This window comes from Schistocerca piceifrons, chromosome 1 (assembly GCF_021461385.2).
Source record: "Schistocerca piceifrons isolate TAMUIC-IGC-003096 chromosome 1, iqSchPice1.1, whole genome shotgun sequence".
Taxonomy (NCBI): domain Eukaryota; kingdom Metazoa; phylum Arthropoda; class Insecta; order Orthoptera; family Acrididae; genus Schistocerca; species Schistocerca piceifrons.
Window position 1 is genome coordinate 550,903,934 of NC_060138.1, and position 20,297 is coordinate 550,924,230.

Below are 20,297 nucleotides of genomic sequence, written 5' to 3' on the forward strand. Positions count from 1 at the left end.
ATTTGTTTCCTTACGCTCTCCCTGAAACTCTGTACGACCTCTGGTTTAGTTAGTTTATCCAGGTTCCATCTCCTTAAATTCCCACCTTTTCGCAGTTTCTTCAGTTTTAATCTACAGTCCATAACCAATAGATTGTGGTCAGAGTCCACATCTGCCCCTGGAAATGTCTTACAATTTAAAATCTGGTTCCTAAATCTCTGTCTTACCATTATATAATCTATCTGAAATCTGCCAGTATCTCCAGGCTTCTTCCATGTATACAACCTTCTTTTATGATTCTTGAACCAAGTGTTAGCTATGATTAAGTTGTGCTCTGTGCAAAATTCCACCAGGCGGCTTCCTCTTTCATTTCTTACCCCCAATCCATATTCACCTACTACGTTTCCTTCTCTTCCTTTTCCTACTACCGAATTCCAGTCACCCATGACTATTAAATTTTCGTCTCCCTTCACTATCTGAATAATTTCTTTTATTTCATCATACATTTCTTCAATTTCTTCGTCATCTGCAGAGCTAGTTGGCATATAAAGTTGTACTACTGTAGTAGGCGTGGGCTTCATATCTATCTTGGCCACAATAATGCGTTCACTATGCTGTTTGTAGTAGCTTACCCCCATTCCTATTTTTTCTTTATTCATTATTAAACCTACTCCTGCATTACCCCTTTATGACTTTGTATTTATAACCCTGTATTCGCCTGACCAAAAGTCTTGTTCCTTCTGCCACCGAACTTCACTAATTCCCACTATATCTAATTTTAACCTATCCATTTCCCTTTTTAAATTTTGTAACCTACCTGCCCGATTAAGGGATCTGACATTCCATGCTCCGATCCGTAGAATGTCAGTTTTCTTTCTCCTGATAACGATGTCCTCTTGAGTAGTCCACGCCCGGAGATCCAAATGGGGGACTATTTTACCTCCGGAATATTTTACCCAAGAGGACGCCATCATCATTTAACCATACAGTAAAGCTGCATGCCCTCGGGAAAAATTACGGCTGTAGTTTCCCCTTGCTTTCAACCGTTCGCAGTACCAGCACAGCAAGGCCATTTTGGTTAGTGTTAAAAGGCCAGATCAGTGAATCATCCAGACTGTTGCCCCTGCAACTACTGAAAAGGCTGCTGCCCCTCTTCAGGAACCACGCGTTTTTCTGGCCTCTCAACAGATATCCCTCCGTTGTGGTTGCACCTACGGTACGGCTGGTACGGCTATCTGTTTCGCTGAGGCAAGCAAGCCTCCGCACCAACGGCAAGGTCCATGGTTCAGGGGGGGAAGATGATGTATTGGTAAGTTATTACGTGCAAAGTTTCATGTTTATCCCACAGTTATTGTCAGATATATAAAAAACTAAATTTCACATTTTTTAAAGCATCTATTATCTTTAACTGTGGTTGCTGTAACAGTTGTCCTGTTGTATACCATCTCTTAAGCCCGGTCCACACGCAACGATCTGTCTGCGCAGACATCGGTGCAGATGTCTGTACATGCAAAAGATCGCTGCAAATGTGGTGTGTTCACACGACACAAACCCCAATCTACTACTCGCCCGCCATCTGTCAGTGTAGAAAAGAAATATCAGTGGCAACCGACTACGCTCCCCGCAAATGTCAAACATTTAATTCAGTTATTTTGAAATATAGAAATGGAGGAAGTTCTGTTGTGGTCTGTGTTCGCAACTTGTGTTGCAAAAAACATTCAGACCAAGCGCAGTAAACAGAGAAAGCGGGCAAAATGGTGTAGACAGTGGCTGCTAAAGCGAAAGCAGTTTTCTCACGTAAATTTACTGAGAGAGTTGCAGGACGAACCTAACGACTGGCGAAATTATTTGCGGATGGATGTCGAAACTTATAATTATCTCTTAAAGCTTGTAACCCTTCATATTATGAGAAAAAATACTTGTATGAGAAGGGCAATTTCTCCTCATGAACGGCTGGCGGTAACATTGACACTCCAATTTCATCTTCAATTGTACTCCTGCTTAGTCTTGGCGTTTCTTGATCACTAAGAAAGCCAAGCAGATCAAAATACCATAACGTTGGCTGGTATACTTGATCTACTCCTACACCAGATCTAGATTTATGAACTTTGGATAACTCAATTAGAGCATTGTATGCTGCAGTCTTTTTGTCTCGGTCACTATATTCTTTACTTTTAATCTTCCACAAACATGGGTGGTTTCTACATATTTCAATGAATTCACTTACAAACTGTTGAGAACACTGACGAGTATCAGACAATTTAATGCCCTGTGCACGCAAACACTAGACTGAGCAAACAGCTGTTTCGCGCCAGATTTGCGGCGATCTCCTGTACACACGCTCCAACTTGTCTGCGCAGATGTGGTTTGAACCCACAGATTTGAGAGGGTTCGCTCAAACCTCCAACTCCAACTTCCAGGTTTGCACACACCTCAGGTTGGTGCAAATCTTCTGTCCACACGCAACGATCTGTCTGCGCAGATGTGATGTGCGCAGACAGATCGTAACGTGTGGACGGGCCTTTAGTCATTCATTGTGGCAGACGAAAGTGTGAAAAATAATGGCTACTGAAATGGTGATTGAAAGAGCTCTCAACTGCTATTAAATCAAAATTTATTCTTTGATCTCTACAGAAGTTATCAGAATTTTGGGGCGTGTATTAAGGTTGTCAGAATTATTTTGGGCATGTATGTTGTCAAAATTCCTCATTTTGTTTAACTTAACATAATTTAGAAATAATTCCACCATTTAATTTCTGTGTCAGTGCAGAGATAAATAATATCATTACTGGTACTAGTGTTGGAGGGAAGGGTAGGTGTTGGCCCTGAAGCCAATAAAACTCAATAAGACTCTAGGACTTGACAGAACGTACTGGAGATTGCTCCTGTTGGAAACCATTATTTATTGCATGCTTGTTTGTGCAGAAAACTGTCTCCAGCAAGAAGAATCAAGTCACACCCCCATGTTAAAAAGGTGACAGAACTACTTGCCCACATTAACCCTGTAGCAGAGTTTTAGAATGTATTCCAAGCTGAACCTTACCTTCTTCTGAAACAGGTCCCATGCCAGTGGCAGTGAAAATAAATTCTGGTAACACCGATCATGGAAATCTTTATCTCTTTACATGTGGTGCACTAAGGTGTAACACAGAGGTGACACGTAATGTATCCAAGAAAAAGGTTATCAACAATCCGCAGCAGAAATAATATTACAATTGCTTTGTTCGCAGCTATTAAATCTTAACCCCTATGAGCAAACTCAAGACAGAAAAATGTCAGTTTCAGAGCTAAAATTGAATTAATTTCTTGCTGTCATTGGGTACCTGAAACTGTCATCTCCCTGGCTAAATCAGCTGCCATGGTACCAAATGATTATCAGTCCTCATTGGCACTTGGTTCCAGATTATAGACAACCCAGGCAGATTCCAGGCAAACACAGCATGATAGATAGGAAAATAAGAGCAAATAAAAAAGTCAATACAATGATGAAAGTGACATGGCAAAAAAATCAGGAATAAATATATTACATTTAAACCAATTACTTGAACAAAAATAATAATCAAACTCTTATGATTAGATTTAGAAATATAAAAAAATTTCGGGACAGTTGTCAAGACTTAAATATACGACCTTCAGAATGGCAGGCTATTACGGTAACCATTGCATCAAAGTATGGCACTGACTGATTTGGTTATACGTTCGACACACTGACCCAATCCCACTGATGAATTGTAGCCTTCAAAAACTTGGTTTCACGCCATGTCATGCGAAGCTTATTTAATGTAAGCCGATCTGTCTGACCATGATGATTGCATATGTGATGCTGAATTGTAACAATACCATAGAAGGAAAGTTGCCACTCACAATATAGCAGAGATACTGAGTCACAATAGGCACAACAAAAAGGTTCACACAATTATAGCTTTTGGCCATTAAGGCCTTTGTCAGCAGTACACAAACATACATACACACACGCACAGCGCCCCCCCACACACACACACACACACACACACACACACACACACACACACACACACAACTAACACACACGTCTGCAGTCTCAGAGAGCTGAAACCACGCTGCGAGCAGCAGCACTAGTGCATGATGGGAGTGGCGGCTGGGTGGGGGTAAGGAGGAGGATAGTATGGTGGGAGTGGCGGATGGTGAAGTGTTGCAGTTTAAACGGAGGGCAGGAGAGAAGATGCAGAGGGGGAGGGGGTAAGTAGCGAAAAGGAGAGAAATTAAAAGACTGGGTGTGGCAGTGAAATGACGGCTGTGTAGTGTAGTGCAGGAATGGGAACAGGGAGGGGGCTGGATGGGTGAGGACAGTGACTAACGAAGGTTGAGGCCAGGAGGGTTACGGGAACGTAGGATGTATTGCAGGGAATGTTCCCACCTGTGCAATTCAGAAAAGCTGGTGTTGGTGGGAAGGATCCATATGGCACAGGCTGTGAAGCAGTCCTTGAGATGAGGGATATCATATTTGGCAGTGTGTTCAGCAACAGGATGGTCCACTTGTTTTTTGGTCACAGTTTGTCGGTGACCATTCATGCAGACAGACAGCTTGTTGGTTGTCATGCCTACATAGAATGCAGCACAGTGGCTGCAGCTTAGCTTGTCAATCACATGATTGGTTTCACAGGTGGGATAGGTGATGTTAGTGACCGGACTGTAGTAGGTGATTGTAGGAGGATGTATGGGACAGGTCTTGCATGTAGGTCATTTTACGGGGTATGAGCAATGAGATAAGAAATTGGGAGTAGGGGTTGTGTAAGGATTGATGAGTACAGGGCTATTACAAATGATTGAAGCGATTTCATAAATTCACTGTAGCTCCATTCATTGACATATGGTCACGACACGCTACAGATATGTAAAAAAACTCATAAAGTTTTGTTCGGCTGAAGCTGCACTTCAGGTTTATGCCGCCAGAGCGCTCGAGAGCGCAGTGAGACAAAATGGCGACAGGAGCCGAGAAAGCGTATGTCGTGCTTGAAATGCACTCACATCAGTCAGTCATAACAGTGCAACGACACTTCTGGACGAAGTTCAACAAAGATCCACCAACTGCTAACTCCATTCGGCGATGGTATGCGCAGTTTAAAGCTTCTGGATGCCTCTGTAAGGGGAAATCAACGGGTCGGCCTGCAGTGAGCGAAGAAACGGTTGAATGCGTGCGGGCAAGTTTCACGCGTAGCCCGCTGAAGTCGATGAATAAAGCAAGCAGGGAGCTAAACGTACAACAGCCGACGGTTCGAAAAATCTTACGGAAAAGGCTAAAGCAGAAGCCTTACCTTTTACAATTGCTACAAGCCCTGACACCCGATGACAAAGTCAAACGCTTTGAATTTTCGGCGCAGTTGCAACAGCTCATGGAAGAGGATGCGTTCAGTGCGAAACTTGTTTTCAGTGATGAAGCAGCATTTTTTCTTAATGGTGAAGTGAACAGACACAATGTGCGAATCTGGGCGGTAGAGAATCCTAACGCATTCGTGCAGCAAATTCGCAATTCACCTAAAGTTAACGTGTTTTGTGCAATCTCACGGTTTAAAGTTTACGGCCCCTTTTTCTTCTGCGAAAAAAACATTACAGGACACTTGTATCTGGACATGCTGGAAAATTGGCTGATGCCACAACTGGAGACCGACAGCGCCGATTTCATCTTTCAACAGGATGGTGCTCCACCGCACTTCCATCATGATGTTCGGCATTTCTTAAACAGGAGATTGGAAAACCGATGGATCGGTCGTGGTGGAGATCCTGATCAGCAATTCGTGTCATGGCCTCCACGCTCTCCCGACTTAACCCCATGCGATTTCTTTCTGTGGGATTATGTGAAAGATTCAGTGTTTAAACCTCCTGTACCAAGAAACGTGCCAGAACTGCGAGCTCGCATCAACGATGCTTTCGAACTCATTGATGGGGACATACTGCGCCGAGTGTGGGAGGAACTTGATTATCGGCTTGATGTCTGCCGAATCACTAAAGGGGCACATATCGAACATTTGTGAATGCCTAAAAACACTTTTTGAGTTTTTGTATGTGTGTGCAAAGCATTGTGAAAATATCTCAAATAATAAAGTTATTGTAGAGCTGTGAAATCGCTTCAATCATTTGTAATAACCCTATATATTGTGTAGGTTTGGTGGAAGGCGGAATACCACGGTAGGAGGGGTGGGAAGGATAGTGGGCAGGACCTTTCTCATTTGAGGGCACGATGAGAGGTAATCGAAACCCTGGCGGAGAATGTAATTCAGTTGCTCCAGTACCGGATGGTACTGAGTTAAGAGGTGGGACTTGGGGAGGTGGTGTGAGACTGGAAAGATAAGGCACGGCCTTATTCTTTTTATTTCTCCCCTTTCCGCTACTTACCTCCTACCCCCTCCTCACCTTCTCTCCTCCCTCTGTCTAAACTGCAACACTTCACTGTCTGCCACTCCCACCATACTATCCCTCTCCCTCCCCACCCCAGCCTCCTCCTTACCCCCCGCCACCACTCCCATCATGCACTGGTGCTGCTGCTTGCGCTGTGGTTTCAGCTCTCTGAGACTGCAGACGTGTGTGCTAGTTGGGGCCGGCCGGAGTGGTCGTGCGGTTCTAGCCGCTACGGTCTGGAACCGAGTGACCGCTATGGTCGCAGGTTCGAATCCTGCCTCGGGCATGGATGTGTGTGATGTCCTTCGGTTAGTTAGGTTTAATTAGTTCTAAGTTCTAGGCGACTGATGACCTTAGAAGTTAAGTTGCATAGTGCTCAGAGCCATTTGAACCATTTTGTGCTAGTTGGGGGTTTGTGTGTGTGTGTGTGTGTGTGTGTGTGTGTGTGTGTGTGTGTGTGTGTGTCTACTGCTGACAAAGGCCTTAATGGCTGAAAGCTAGAATTGTGTGAATCTTTTTGTTGTGCCTATCGCAATTCAGCATCTCCACTATATGGTGAGTGGCAACTTTCCTTCTCTGGTATTGTTACATTCCATCCTGGATTTTCCATTGTTCGATGCTGAATTGTATTTTATGTGGAAGTACCCAGTGGTGTTTAGTTAGTGCCTTGAATGAAACGTGTGTTTCTTTAGCATCATTAAGTGTATTTTGTTTGTGATGTGCTGTGGTTATAATGAAATTCAAAATAAACGTGCCAGACCCATCAAGAAAGGATGGTGGATCAGTAATTGGAAATGACTTCACCAATTGTTGTGACACTTTGACAATGGCGAATAATTTGGACATGACATTGAGCACTCTGATCAGAGGAAACTAGCTCCATCATCAACTAACAAGTAATTTTAAGCAAACTGTACATGGATGTATTGGTTTTCACCTTTGACTTTAGTACTATATTGTCATCTCAAGAAAGTATTCCTGAAGTAGTATATCCTTTGGTGAGTAGAAAGGAAATACAGTAGGATCACTTCAGTTAGAAGTTATTAGCACACAACTGAACAGGTAGCATTGGTAGCAAAGATGTGATTATGTATGAGTTTGTGTAAAAATTGTGTTAATATTTGCTAGGTCTTTCAACCGTATCATTTTTACCCACTGCTGGCTCATAAATGTAGATAAATGTAAAGTAGTACATTTTGCGAAACTTAGAAAACAACGGTGTAAGATGAGCTGTTGAATGCAAGAGTTCATCTGGTCATAATTGTAAGAAAACCAGTGTTTATTCGTGGCTGAGACACATGAAGATTCAATATGAAAAACTTTCAAAAACATTGCTGCTCAGCAAGTAATGTTCAGAATTATCAGAGGAGACAGGAAAGCAAACAAAAGGACCAGAGAATGTACTGGAGGGAAGATTTCACTATGATTATTAATACAGATGAAATGGATGTTGTTGCTACATGTAGTCAGGCAAACAAAGGATTGTTATACACAATGGCAGATAATAGTCTACATTTATCATTTTGTGTACCTAACTGCTTTTGTATGTAGAGTGATGTGTAGCATTTGGTAGGAAGTGGAGTTTTGTTTACAGAAGACTTCTTCTTTTTTAGGTACGGAACTGTTGAAAGAGTAATAATTTATAATGAGAAACAGTCTGAAGAAGAAGATGATGATGCAGAAGTTATTGTCAAGATATTTGTAGAATTTTCTCAAATGAGTGGTAAGTTGTGAATAGCTTATGACCTCGAGAGTTCTGTCAAGTATGCTGAATTTAATATTAGCATTTTACCTTTGTTCTGTGTGTTTATTTTCCCCTTGCTTTTTTACAGAGGCTGAGAGTGCGAGAGACGCTTTGAATGGAAGGTATTTTGGTGGAAGATTAGTGAAAAGTGAGTTATATGACCAGACATTGTTTGACCACAATGATTTCTCGGGTTAATTAGGTGCTAGTGTCTAGTGTCATAGTTTCTCCTATGGAAGAAACTTTATGAGGACTTTCTCTCAACATCAGAGAAGTGAGCGGTACATTGCATGTGTGTTGTGTCAAAAGAACTGATGAAATACGTGTCGTGTTTTAACAGGTTTTGTCAAAAATGCATTTCAGTGCAGAGTATATTTGTTAAGCATGGAATAAATATTGTATTACAAATTCATGTAAATAACATAATTAAACATATTTTAGGCAGAATATTTTTCTGCATTTGACACACAGTTGGAAGGTAAATGTAAAATTTACCATTCGGCTACAAGCAAGTTCTGTAGCTGTACATGGAGACTTTTAAAAAATATATGTATATAGTAAAAGTTTATATTTATCTCCTTTGTTCAAAGAAGCTTAAATATTTTATCCTTCCATCCCAAAAATACAATTTGTTAATGAATGCACTCACTTGAAATCTATTATACAAAATATAGTTCATCACAGACTTGAAGTGTGTTACTCCGTAGAAGATAACAGAGACTTTGTGAGCTGACAAAGAAAATAGTTTATAGTGGCCAAAGTAGAACCACTGATAATGAATTTCTGTCATGACACAGGTTTAATTACTCACTGGTTTTTGTTTCACTGCTTAGTGATTTCAATCTTTCAAGCTGCTAATGGCATAAGTGAAGATTCTCTAGTAGACTGGAAGATTCATTGTATTATATATTCATAATGTGAAGAACTGAGCATCTCCAATTTGAATTAAGTTCTGCACTGATGTTCCCTGTTGAATAAAACTAAGCTTTGGAAAATCTGAACTTAAGATACCAAAAATTCAGGCTTTTAGGAGGGATCCAGTGGGGAGCTGCAGAGCTAAGGCCAAATTTAAGACAGCTTAAAACTATAACTATTAATGATGTCTAAGGATTGTTTGGTTATGTTAGCAATTTTGGCATTAAACACTGTTTAATAACATTTTGTAATATTGGATGTTTGACCTGCAGCAAATTTACGTGTGTTCAGTTTTACCAAGCTGCAGCAGTGATATAAGAGTCTTCTAAAAGATAGTAATATGTAAGCAAGCTGTCAAAATTGTTCATAACAAACTTGTGCATATATTGATACTGTATTGCTAATAATTATTAGCTCTAGTTTTTTAGCTTTTGTTTCAAGTAACAACAAAAAATTTCTCTGGGAAAGAGTTTTTGTTTTTGAGACTGAAGGTAAGATTTTAAAAAATATTTAAAAAAAAAAATTGTCAAACATTCAACCAGAGCATTGTATATACCAAAACAAAATACATTTATAATTCTTGTAGTATTTACGCGCATTTCTCTCTCTCTCTCTCTCTCTCTCTCTCTCTCTCTCTCTCTCTCTGTATCTGTATCTCTCTACCACACACACACACACACACACACACACACACACACACACACACAAAATGTTTATTTTCATACACAACATTTGCATTTGTTTCCCATGGTAAGAATTTCATATTTCACAGAGGAACTGCAAAGAGCTGACCAACATTTGTTGACCCTTCCTTTAATTCCTATTAACTCATCAGCGTCTGAAACTTCTGCGGAGGATAACAACACAGCAAGTATTTTTTATTCCTCATTCTGGCGCACTGAAAAATTTCTGGGTGTATAAGGAGATGTCCTAAGTGGGCGAGTTGGCTTTTTGAAACCATTTATCGGTGATGTAGGTTGAGGGCCCAGGTATCACACCCTACACCCATTCCTCCTGGTTGGCCCTCATTTGCTAGTAATAAAAAGAAAAAAATTGGAATTTTGCATAGTGCTCTGTAGCTTTAAAATATGTTATACTGATTGGCTGTGTAGTGTAATGGTTAAGGTACAGCTCACTTGCAAAAGGTTATAGGTTTGTATCTTATCATATGCTTTAAAATTTTTCAGTTTTAAATCTTCATCGAAATTACTTTGATTACTATTTTTATCCAGTTAATTGGTTTGAATTTTTTTAAATTAAATTTGTTCTGTTCACATGTCATTTTAATCATTGTTAGCTAATTAATTTGCTCTTTTCTTCTTCCTATCATTCTTTTTCTGCTTTGAATCTTGTTAAAGTGATTTTAATTAACTTTAATTTAATTCCTTCTGTTTTATCTTCCTATATTTTTGTCATCCGCCGCACATGGCCTCGCGGTAGCGTTCTTGCTCCCCAAGAATTGGGGTCCCGGGTTCGATTCCCAGCGAGGTCAGGGATTTTCACCTGCTCTGAGACCATTATGATCAGGGGAAGGCAACGGCAAACCCCCTTCATTAGGACCCTGTCTAGGGCGGCGGTGCACTTCTCCCACATTGTTCCCCTATGCTTTGTCAAGAAGAATGGGACTCCGTTTCCTTATTTTTGTCGCATGTTATTGCGTTCGTTACTTCCATTCTTAATTTTTTCTTTAATTTCATTTTACTTTGTAGCTTATTGTAAATGACCGAATTAATTTCACAGATTTCTTGTAGCTGTATTATTTGACGTGTTGTCACAGAGCTTTGCACACACACAGAAAAATCAAAAATCTCTTTGTTTTTGTTATTATTATTATTATTATTATTATTATTATTATTATAAGTGCTCCATATGTATGCCCGTACTGTTTCTCCAGGGATCAAATCGATAATCAAGTTGTTCCCACATTCAGCCCAACATGTCCCTATCAGTCTGTTCAAAAGCACTGATGATTCTAGCTTGCAGTTCTGATAGGTTCTTTGGTAGAGGAGACATAAACACTGAATCTATCACATAACCCCACACGAAAAAAAAAAATCACATGGCGTTAGGTAGAGAGAATGTGGAGGCCGTGACATGAATTGCTGATCATCATCATGCATGACTGATCCACTGGTTTCTCAATTTCGTGTTTAAGAATTCATGAACTCATGATGGAAGTGAGGTGGAGGGAAGCACTATCCTGTTGGTATATGAAGTCCACACAGCTGATCTCTAATCGTGGTATGAGCCAATTTTTCAAAATGTCCAGATACATGAGCCCTGAACTGTCTTTTTGCAGAAGAAAAAGGGGCTGGTAAGCTTTAAACTATGAAACTGCACACACCACAATGTTTTTGTGAGTCTCGAATGTGCTACGTAACAGAGCAGGAATTCTCTGTAGTTGCTTCCCTTGTCTCCACTGATGTGAATGCATTTAAAGTAAAACATATGCTTTTTCAGCATCTGTCGCACCCTCTTGCCCAACTGCTCGCTGCTGCACTCTTGTGGGAGAAATCCTAAGTGCTGCAGCAACAATACCAAACTTCATAAGTTTTTCTTTGAATGTTGAGTTCTGTGACAACATTTCAATTAATGTAGCTACAGTGAATTTGTGAAATCACTTCAATCATTTTAATAATCATGTCTAACCCCTTCTTTCACTTAAATTTTCATCTGTGTTATATCGTCTGTGGTGCAATAGGAATTTATGCTTTAAAGGTTTATATGATGATTACTGTCAAAAAAAAAAAAAAAAAAAAAAAAATTATCTTGTAATGAAAATATATTTTTGACAACATTACCCAGTCAAAATATAAGTATGTTACCTCATCTTTCATTTTTTAACTGATGGATTGGCATTTTTAAGTGTTTAAATATTATGATAGACGAATAATCATAATTACATTCAAATGCATAAAGATTCCAAGTGGAAGTAGAATTATAGGAAGAATAAATGAGAACAGTTGAAAAAGTTAATGCGGTTAGTAAAATGATTGATGAAACAATAGAAAAAATAAATACTTTCAAACCAATTAAATGAATAAAAATAATGATCAAAGTCACTTCAGTCATGATTTCGAAGCACCTGACAGATTCAAACCCACAACGTATTTGCATGTGAGTACTACACCTTACTCATTATGTTACACAACCTGTCTGTGTGATATTTCTTTTTTAAAGCTTTATAGCATCATGAGCCCCATGAACCAAAAGGACCCTGCTGTCGGCCCGGTGGCTTGCGTGCCTCAGTGATACAGATAGCCATACTGCAGGTGCAACCAAAACAGAAGGATATCTGTTGGGAGGCTAGACAGACTTGTGGTTCCTGAAGAGGCACAGCAGCCTTTTCAGTAGTTGCAAGTGCAAAAGTCTGGATGATTGACTGATCTGGCCTTGTAACATCAACTAAAATGGCCTTGCTGTCCTGGTACTGCAAATGACTGAATGCAAGGTCAAACTACAGCCATAATTTTTCATGAGGGCGCATGCAGCTCTATTGTCTTGTTAAATGATGATGATATCCGTGTGGGTAAAATATTCTGGAAGTAAAATAGCCCCCTTTCGGGTCTCTGTCTGGGAACTGTCAGGTGTTTGTCATTACCAGGAGAAGCAAAACGTGTTCTACAGATCGGATCAGAGCATGGAATGTTAAGTACCGTAACTGGACAGGTGGGTTAGAAATTTTAAAAAGGGAACTGGATAGGTTGAAGTGAGATATAGTTGGAATTGTCTGCTTGTGTCTGTATATGTGTGGATGGATATGTGTGTGTGTGTGTGTGTGTGTGTGTGTGTGTGTGTGTGTGTGTGTGCGCGCGCGAGTGTATACCTTTCCCCCTAAGGTAAGTCTTTCCGCTCCCGGGATTGGAATGACTCCTTACCCTCTCCCTTAAAACCCACTTCCTTTTGTCTTTCCCTCTCCTTCCCTCTTTCCTGATGAGGCAACAGTTTGTTGCGAAAGCTTGAATTTTGTGTGTATGTTTGTGTTTGTTTGTGTGTCTGTCGACCTGCCAGCACTTTCATTTGGTAAGTCACATCATCTTTGTTTTTAGATATATATTTCCTACGTGGAATCTTTCCCTCTATTATAACCATATATATATATATTGTTTAATAGTTATAGTTGTTATACATATGGAGCAGACACTGTCATTGTTTTAACACATGGCTTAATTGTGTAACACTTATTTCACAGTTCAGTTGAAGCATTGTTGTTGTCTAACCAACACAGGTTTCTTGTCTGAAACTCGTCTGTGGACTGTGTCTTGACCAAAAATTGGGCCCTTATATATCCTCACTATAATAGGTGCAGAAACTACACATTGTTTAAAGTTTAATTTACAGAAATTACAATTAAAACTTAATTTAACTGAATACATTGAAGAATTTGTTACTTTTAACAGTTTCTTCTAGTGCAGGGGTTAAGCCTAATTATTTGCTTAAATCATGAAATTAACATATATAAATACCTAAACAATACTTTGGACAAAACTGTTAATTACTTTGGAATTCAGAGCTTTGCTAACATGTTTTCAAATAGATCCTTTAGAATTAGTTGTTCCTCCAAATGTTTATGATTAGTATAGAATTTACATTTGTTTATACATCAACAATAGAATTTAAGTGAAGAAGCAATTACTGATTTCACCCTATAAAAAATTTACTAACTAGGAATAGTCAAAATAAATTAGAAAATCAATTACATCCATAAAATGAAGCACAAAATTAGATCTGGTGTTATATTCTTTAAAACTGAGGGCCAGCCTTTCTCTTTTATGACAATACAGATAACACTCACATGTTAGTGGTAAATAGTTAAAAGGGAAAAAATGTATTTTGAGGAGGCAGATTGCAAAACAAGAGGGGAAGTAAAAGTATCCCAGCTTGCTTCGTCACTCTCTGGAAGAACAGAGTCGAAACAAGGCTCCAGGAGTAGACGAAATTCCATCAGAACTACTGATAGCTTTGGGAGAATGAGCCATGACAGAACTCTACCATCTGGTGTGTAAGATGTTTGAGACAGACGAAATGCCCTCAGACCTTAAGAAGAATGTAATAATTCCAATTTCAAAGAAAGTAGTTGCCGACAGGTGTGAAAATCACCGAACTTTCAATTTAATAAGTCACAGATGTAAAATGCTATCATGAATTCTTTACAGAAGAATTGAAAAACTGATAGAAGCAGACCTTGGGGAAGATCAGTTTGGATTCTGGAGAAATTTAGGAACACATGAGGCAATACTGACTTTATGACTTATCTTGGAAGACAGGTTAAGGAAAAGCAAACCTATGTTCTAGTATTTGTGGACTTAGAGAAAGTTTTGACAATGTTGACTGGAATACTCTCCTTGAAATTCTGAAGTTAGCAGCGGTAAAATACAGGGAGTGAAAGTCTATTTACAGAAACCAGATGGCAGTTAAAGAGTTGAGGGGCATGAAAGGGAGGCAGTGGTTGAGAAGGGAATGAGACAGGGTTGTTGTGTATTCCCAGTGTTATTCAGTTGTACCTTGAACAAGCGGTAAAGGAAACCAAAGAAAAATTTGGAGTAGGAAAGTTCAGGGAGAGGAAATAAAAATTTCGAGGTACACAGACAATATTATAGTTCTGTCAGAGACAGCAAAGGACTTGGGAGAGCAGTTGAACGCAGTGCACGGTATCTTGGAAGGAGGATGTAAGATGATTAGCAACAAAAGCAAAACAAGAGTAATGAAATGTAGTCAAATTAAATCGGGTGTTGCTAAGGGAATTAGATTGGGAAACAAGACACTTTAACTAGTAGATGAGTTTGCTGTTTGGGTCGCAAAATAACTGATGATGGCTGAAGTAGATAAGAAGTAAAATGTATACTGACAATGGCAAGAAAACCATTTCTGAAGAAGACATTTAAATTTTAGGAAGTCTCTTTCTGAAAGTATTTGTCTAGAGTGTAGTCATACATGGAAGTGAAACACGGACAATAAATTGTTCAGACAAGAAGAAAATAGAAGCTTCCTAAATATGGTGCTACAGCAGAATGTTAAAGATTAGTTTTGGAGATACCTAACTTATGTGGAGAGACTGAATAGAAATGGGGAGAAAAGAAATTTGTGGCACTACCTGACTGGGAGAAAGGATCAGTTGACAGGACACATCCTATGACTTCAAGGGATCATCAGTTTGGTACTGGAGGGAAGTGTGGGGGGTTAAAATCGTAGAGGGAGACCAAGAGATGAATACAGGAAGCAGTTTCAGAAGGATGTAGGCTGCAGCAGTTATTTGGTGATGAAGAGGCTTGCTCTAGGTATACTAGTGTGGACAGCTGCATCAAACTAGTCTTGGGGCCGCAGACCACAACTGCAGCAGCCTCATGCAAAATTCCGAAATTTTTTTCATTGACTTCTTGCAAATGAGGGTCCACCTTGGTGAATGGTTGCAGTGTATCATGCCTGGAACATTAAACTACATTGCCATATTGATGGTTTCAAAAAGATGATCCCCCTCCCCTCTGTCCCTCCCTCTGTTTCAGTTACCCCTCCCCAAGAATTAGAGAACCAGCTCAGGTCATCCTACATGAACTATTCAACTTTATACTAACATATCTCCTCCAGTTTTTGGTTATGATCTAGCTTGCAGGCTCTTAGGCCGGTGTCAGGTGACAACTGAATTCTGCAAAAACAGACAAAATTACATGAGATTTACACAAAGTGATGTATATACAAGGGCCAGTCAAGTCAAAATGAGATTGATGGGAAGAAGTAAATGATGATCCCCCTTCCCTCTGTCCCTCCCTCTGTTTCAGTTACCCCTCCCCAATTTCAAAATTAATCACCGTAATTGTTAATACATTAATCGTACTGTGAGACAAGATGGTCACTGCCTTCATGGAAAAATACTTACGGTTACATACGAAACATTGATTTTACCCAGGCAGACATCTCTTCATCTGAAGCAAAGTGATGGCCACAAATGTCTTTCTTCAGGATTCCAAAAATATGGAAATTGCTTGAGGAGATGTAAGAACTGTATAGAAGAAGTGTAATAGCTTTCCAGCGGAATTTCTGCAGCATATTCTAAACAACCTGGGCAACATGTGTGCCTGCTCACATGTTTTCAAGGTTATTTATAGAGTAGTTACAATACCATGACAATACAGGTGATGTCATCAAAAAAGAGAGTAACATCATAATGTGTCAAATGTGTATTCATTCTGTTATCACATTGTATTTCTTTTCAGAATTGAATATTTTGCTGCACTCCTTATGATGAGAGACTGCTAAAGAATTCAGAAACTAACTCTAAGCCTTCAAAATTGGCAATTGTAATGAAATAACAGAGTGAGAGAACTAATTTAGGTAATTATAGCTCGCTAGCAGTCTCATTATCTACAATCACTGGGAACACGGCAAGAGATATGTGATCATATTTTAGATGTGTGTCAGTAAACATGCTAACATGACCCAGCACAATTTTTTTTCTCCCTGTGTTAAATTGAATTTGTTTTACAAATGGTAGATTAAAATTGTAAATTCAGCATCATTTTTCATTTTTTGTAAATTTTACTACTTGTATGTGCTGTATATCATCATATGATTAGTATCTTCCAAATCTATGAGTAATATCTATGTAAGTTGCACATAATTTTATTTGCGTTTGCACATTCAACTGTAATCTTAACCCAGTTTGTGACCAAATCAATGCATATAATAAATGTAAGCATGGTTTGTTTGTGACTAGCACTCTTAACTCTGCAGCCCACTCTCAAAGCTCCCTGGCAGTTGTATTACAGGGTAGCCCTTCCATCCTCGATCTGTGAAGGTTTCAGTTTAGAACAGCAGGGGTTCGATTTGAAAATAATAAAAGGCGGGAGGGGGCATCACACTAAAAGCTTCATATAGAAAGTCAATGAAGGAGCTGGAAATAGCGCCAAATCAACTAAGTCTGGCCAGATGTTTTTGGAAAACAAGTGAAAGTAAAGACAAGCAAACCGGATCTTTTTTCAGCAATTACATAATAACTTTGCAGAATATCACAACAATGAAGTTTTATAGTAAAATTCTGGGTATATGGGTATGAAAATTTATTAAAAGAGGACCAAACAGTGGGTGGGCTTATAAAATTATTTTTATTCTTAATGTTGCAACTGATTAATTTGGTACAAATAACTCGTTGTTACTGTGAGCAAAGATAATCAGTTTCTAGATTTGGATGTGGTTGACATGATTTTGTTTGTTTTGCATCATGCATATTCCTAATGGTGGATTTTGAATATTTGATATTAGAGATATATTGTTAGAGCTGCCCCAAAATATGATTTTGTACCATATTACTGATTTGTAATAACTGTGATATACAGTTGACTTTCGCTAATTTGAACATTGATAAAATGAATAAGTTGTCCAGTCCGTTGGGTAAACCTTGATGTATTGAAGAAATCCTGTATGCCCTTGATACACTGAATAAAACACAAGGATTGTCATGACAGTCCACCCATAACAACTCCATAATCGAGTAAATAGTTACCTTCAAACTTGGCACACACAATTTGTCTTGTCATACAACTCTTTGCAATACCCATTTGTCTTTTGAATAAAGCAAAACATACTACAGAATGTTAATCACATGTAAGAAACTTCAGTCAAGCACAAGTATTTGGCTCGTACAAAATAGTTAAAAAAGTAAAGGGTTTGAGCGCGTGATAAATGGAGTGAAAAAATGGGATGTAGCGAAAAGTTCCTGGATTCCAGTATCCACACTGTAGACACTCCTGAAACATGATGATCAGATTGCTGAAAACATATTTTATTGAAGAAGGAAATGAACCCAGAAAGGTAACTTTCCAATTCACGATTTGTGCCTATTGAAATGGCTTAGTTAATCTGAATATTAAATGTACATCTCGGTAGCTATATGCTTAAAAACTTTGTCATTCGGTGTTGAAGAGTTCACACTAGTGCGGGGTGATACCAACTTAACAGGAACATTTTCAAAGTGTTTTCCTGACCAAACACTGCCTTTGAAAGATGATGAATATCGTGGGGGAAAGCTTACTAATGGAGAAGTAAGAGTTGTTTGCAGTAGACACGGACAAGTTTCTGGAACTAAAACCCCTTTTGATATCCAAATAAGTGTGTGTTGAACCTGGACAACTATGCAGTTTAGGATGACCCACTACCACTATTTAATGCGAAACTTCATTTTTCCACTGTGTACACCACTTATAAATTACAGTTGTTTGACCAGCGAATAATTCAGGATTTTTAAACTTTGTACTGCATAGTAGTTGTGATAATGGTTTTGGGATAGCATTGAAGATGAATAGGGGAGCAAGATAACAGTTTTGAGGCTGTGACTTTACAGAAGTGGGCATGAGTGTTGTGCGCAGAAATGTTGACACAAAATATGATGCTGGTAGGGTTGCATTTAAAAGGTCATGCTTACCCAAGCAGGCAAGTGATGCCAGGGACTCATTGATGATCCAGGCATCTGTGAAATGTTGGGAGGTGGAAAATAACAGAGTTAGTGGTGGGTTTCTGTCATAGTGACAGGTAGACAACAGTTAGCACAAGCTGCCTCTTGGTCGCACAAAGCATGCATTCAATAGTCATTGCTAAAAACATGATCTGAGCAACCATTTACACTATATTCAGTCTGATAGCTTTGAGAGGTGGTACGACAGCAATTAACTGTACGATAAAACCTATAAAAGTTACAGTTTAGCTAACCAGACAGACAATAGCCAATAAATTGTTAAGAGCAACACCTGCTAAATGCGTGAAGCTACAAATGCATGCAGTATCTTAAATTGAAGATCTTGGTGAGCTATTGTGTATTAATGAATCAAATCACTCATCCAACTGGTTTTGCTGTTCAAACTTGAATAACATGATAAAAAGCTTTAAACATACCATAACACTGTTAAATTGTACGGTAGCGTAGTTTAGGTTTGTAAAATTGCCAGTTTATTATGTATGATGTTACCACCTGATGTCTTTTTTTAAAGACAATGCTAGTACATACCGTACTTGCATTGATGTTAGCAATGTGGTCTTGATTCTAAACACTACTTTGATAAATCTTTCCACACTGCTATCCTGTGCTGGCCTTTTCATCTGCAAATAACTACTTCTACTTACAACAATATGAACTTGCTTACTGTATTCATTCCTTGGTATCGTAAGCATTTTTTTTTTTTTCAAGACACTATCTGTTCTGTGAAAACTGTAATGTGCAATGAGGAAAAATCCTTTATTTGCGGTGACTAGTTTGGGACATGCCATCCATTATCAAACAATCCCCTTGACCACGAATAAAGGACTTTTTTCTCACCACAATTTCGACAGAATTACAAATAATAGTTTAAATATGGGGTTCATTCAAACGAAACATTGTCAGTGCGTCTACCTTTGCCTTAAACATAAGGTGGCACCACGTAACTGAGAGTATGGTGGTGCCATCTATTGGTAGAGAGACTGACACTTGTGCATCATTTGATGTTGCAGAGCATCAGTGTGCTTTCATGCCGAAGAGAAGGTGGTCACATAAGTTATCGTCCACTACCGAACATGCACGCGAGTAAGCAGGAACAACAAGAAGTGTTTCGATTTTTGGCAGCAGAGGGAGTTGGAGGCCGTGAATTGTATCAATGGATGAAGGCTTTGTACGGTGAGAACAGTCTGAGTCATTTAAAGTGTTGTGGAATGGCACAAACGATTCCTCAGGGGCAAGAGTCACTGGAAGCAATTCTCATCCTGGACAGGCTCATCTTGCCATCACACCAGGAATGGTTGCAGAAGTGAATGTGTCAGTATTATGCAAACACAGAATCACCGTGGACAAGGTCCATCAGTTACTGGGTATTAGCATGGGCACTGTCTACACCATAATGCATCAACATTTGAACTTTCGAAAAATCTGTGTGCAGTGGGTTCCCCAGCAATTGCCCACCGAACAGCACAATATTGGAATGGCACTGTCTTTGAGTCATCTGCAACATTATCATGAGGAGGAATATGGCTTTCTGTCGTGTATTGCCACAGGTGACAAAACATGGTGTCACCCTTTTGAACCAGAACGCAAGCAGTGGAAAAATGCGACTTCAGCATCTCCAAAGAAATCAAAGGCCATGCGTACCAGTTCTGGTAAGGTCCTAATGTCCTTTTTTCACCACAAGGCCCCACTGCTTGTTTCCGTTTCTGGAACGGAGAACCACCGTCAATACCCAGCGTTATTGAGCCACTTTACAGAACATTAGATGAGCTATCAAGTTGAAACACTGAGGCGTGTTGTCCAATGGCATTATCCTCCTGC

The 20,297-nt window shown here is 39.3% G+C and overlaps 1 protein-coding gene across 4 annotated transcripts in view; it reads left to right on the top strand.

Annotated features, from left to right (window-relative positions):
* LOC124800645 (poly(U)-binding-splicing factor half pint) overlaps window positions 1-8,666 on the top strand; it is a 119,198-nt gene extending 110,532 nt beyond the window's left edge. For all 4 annotated transcript variants that reach the window (XM_047263011.1, XM_047263012.1, XM_047263014.1 and 1 more), the window contains 2 exons: window positions 7,968-8,077; window positions 8,187-8,666. In XM_047263011.1, coding sequence (XP_047118967.1) covers window positions 7,968-8,077; window positions 8,187-8,296 — 220 coding nt within the window. In that variant the 3' untranslated portion in view covers window positions 8,297-8,666. The remainder of the gene's footprint in view (window positions 1-7,967; window positions 8,078-8,186) is intronic.
* Window positions 8,667-20,297: the final 11,631 nt, after the last annotated feature.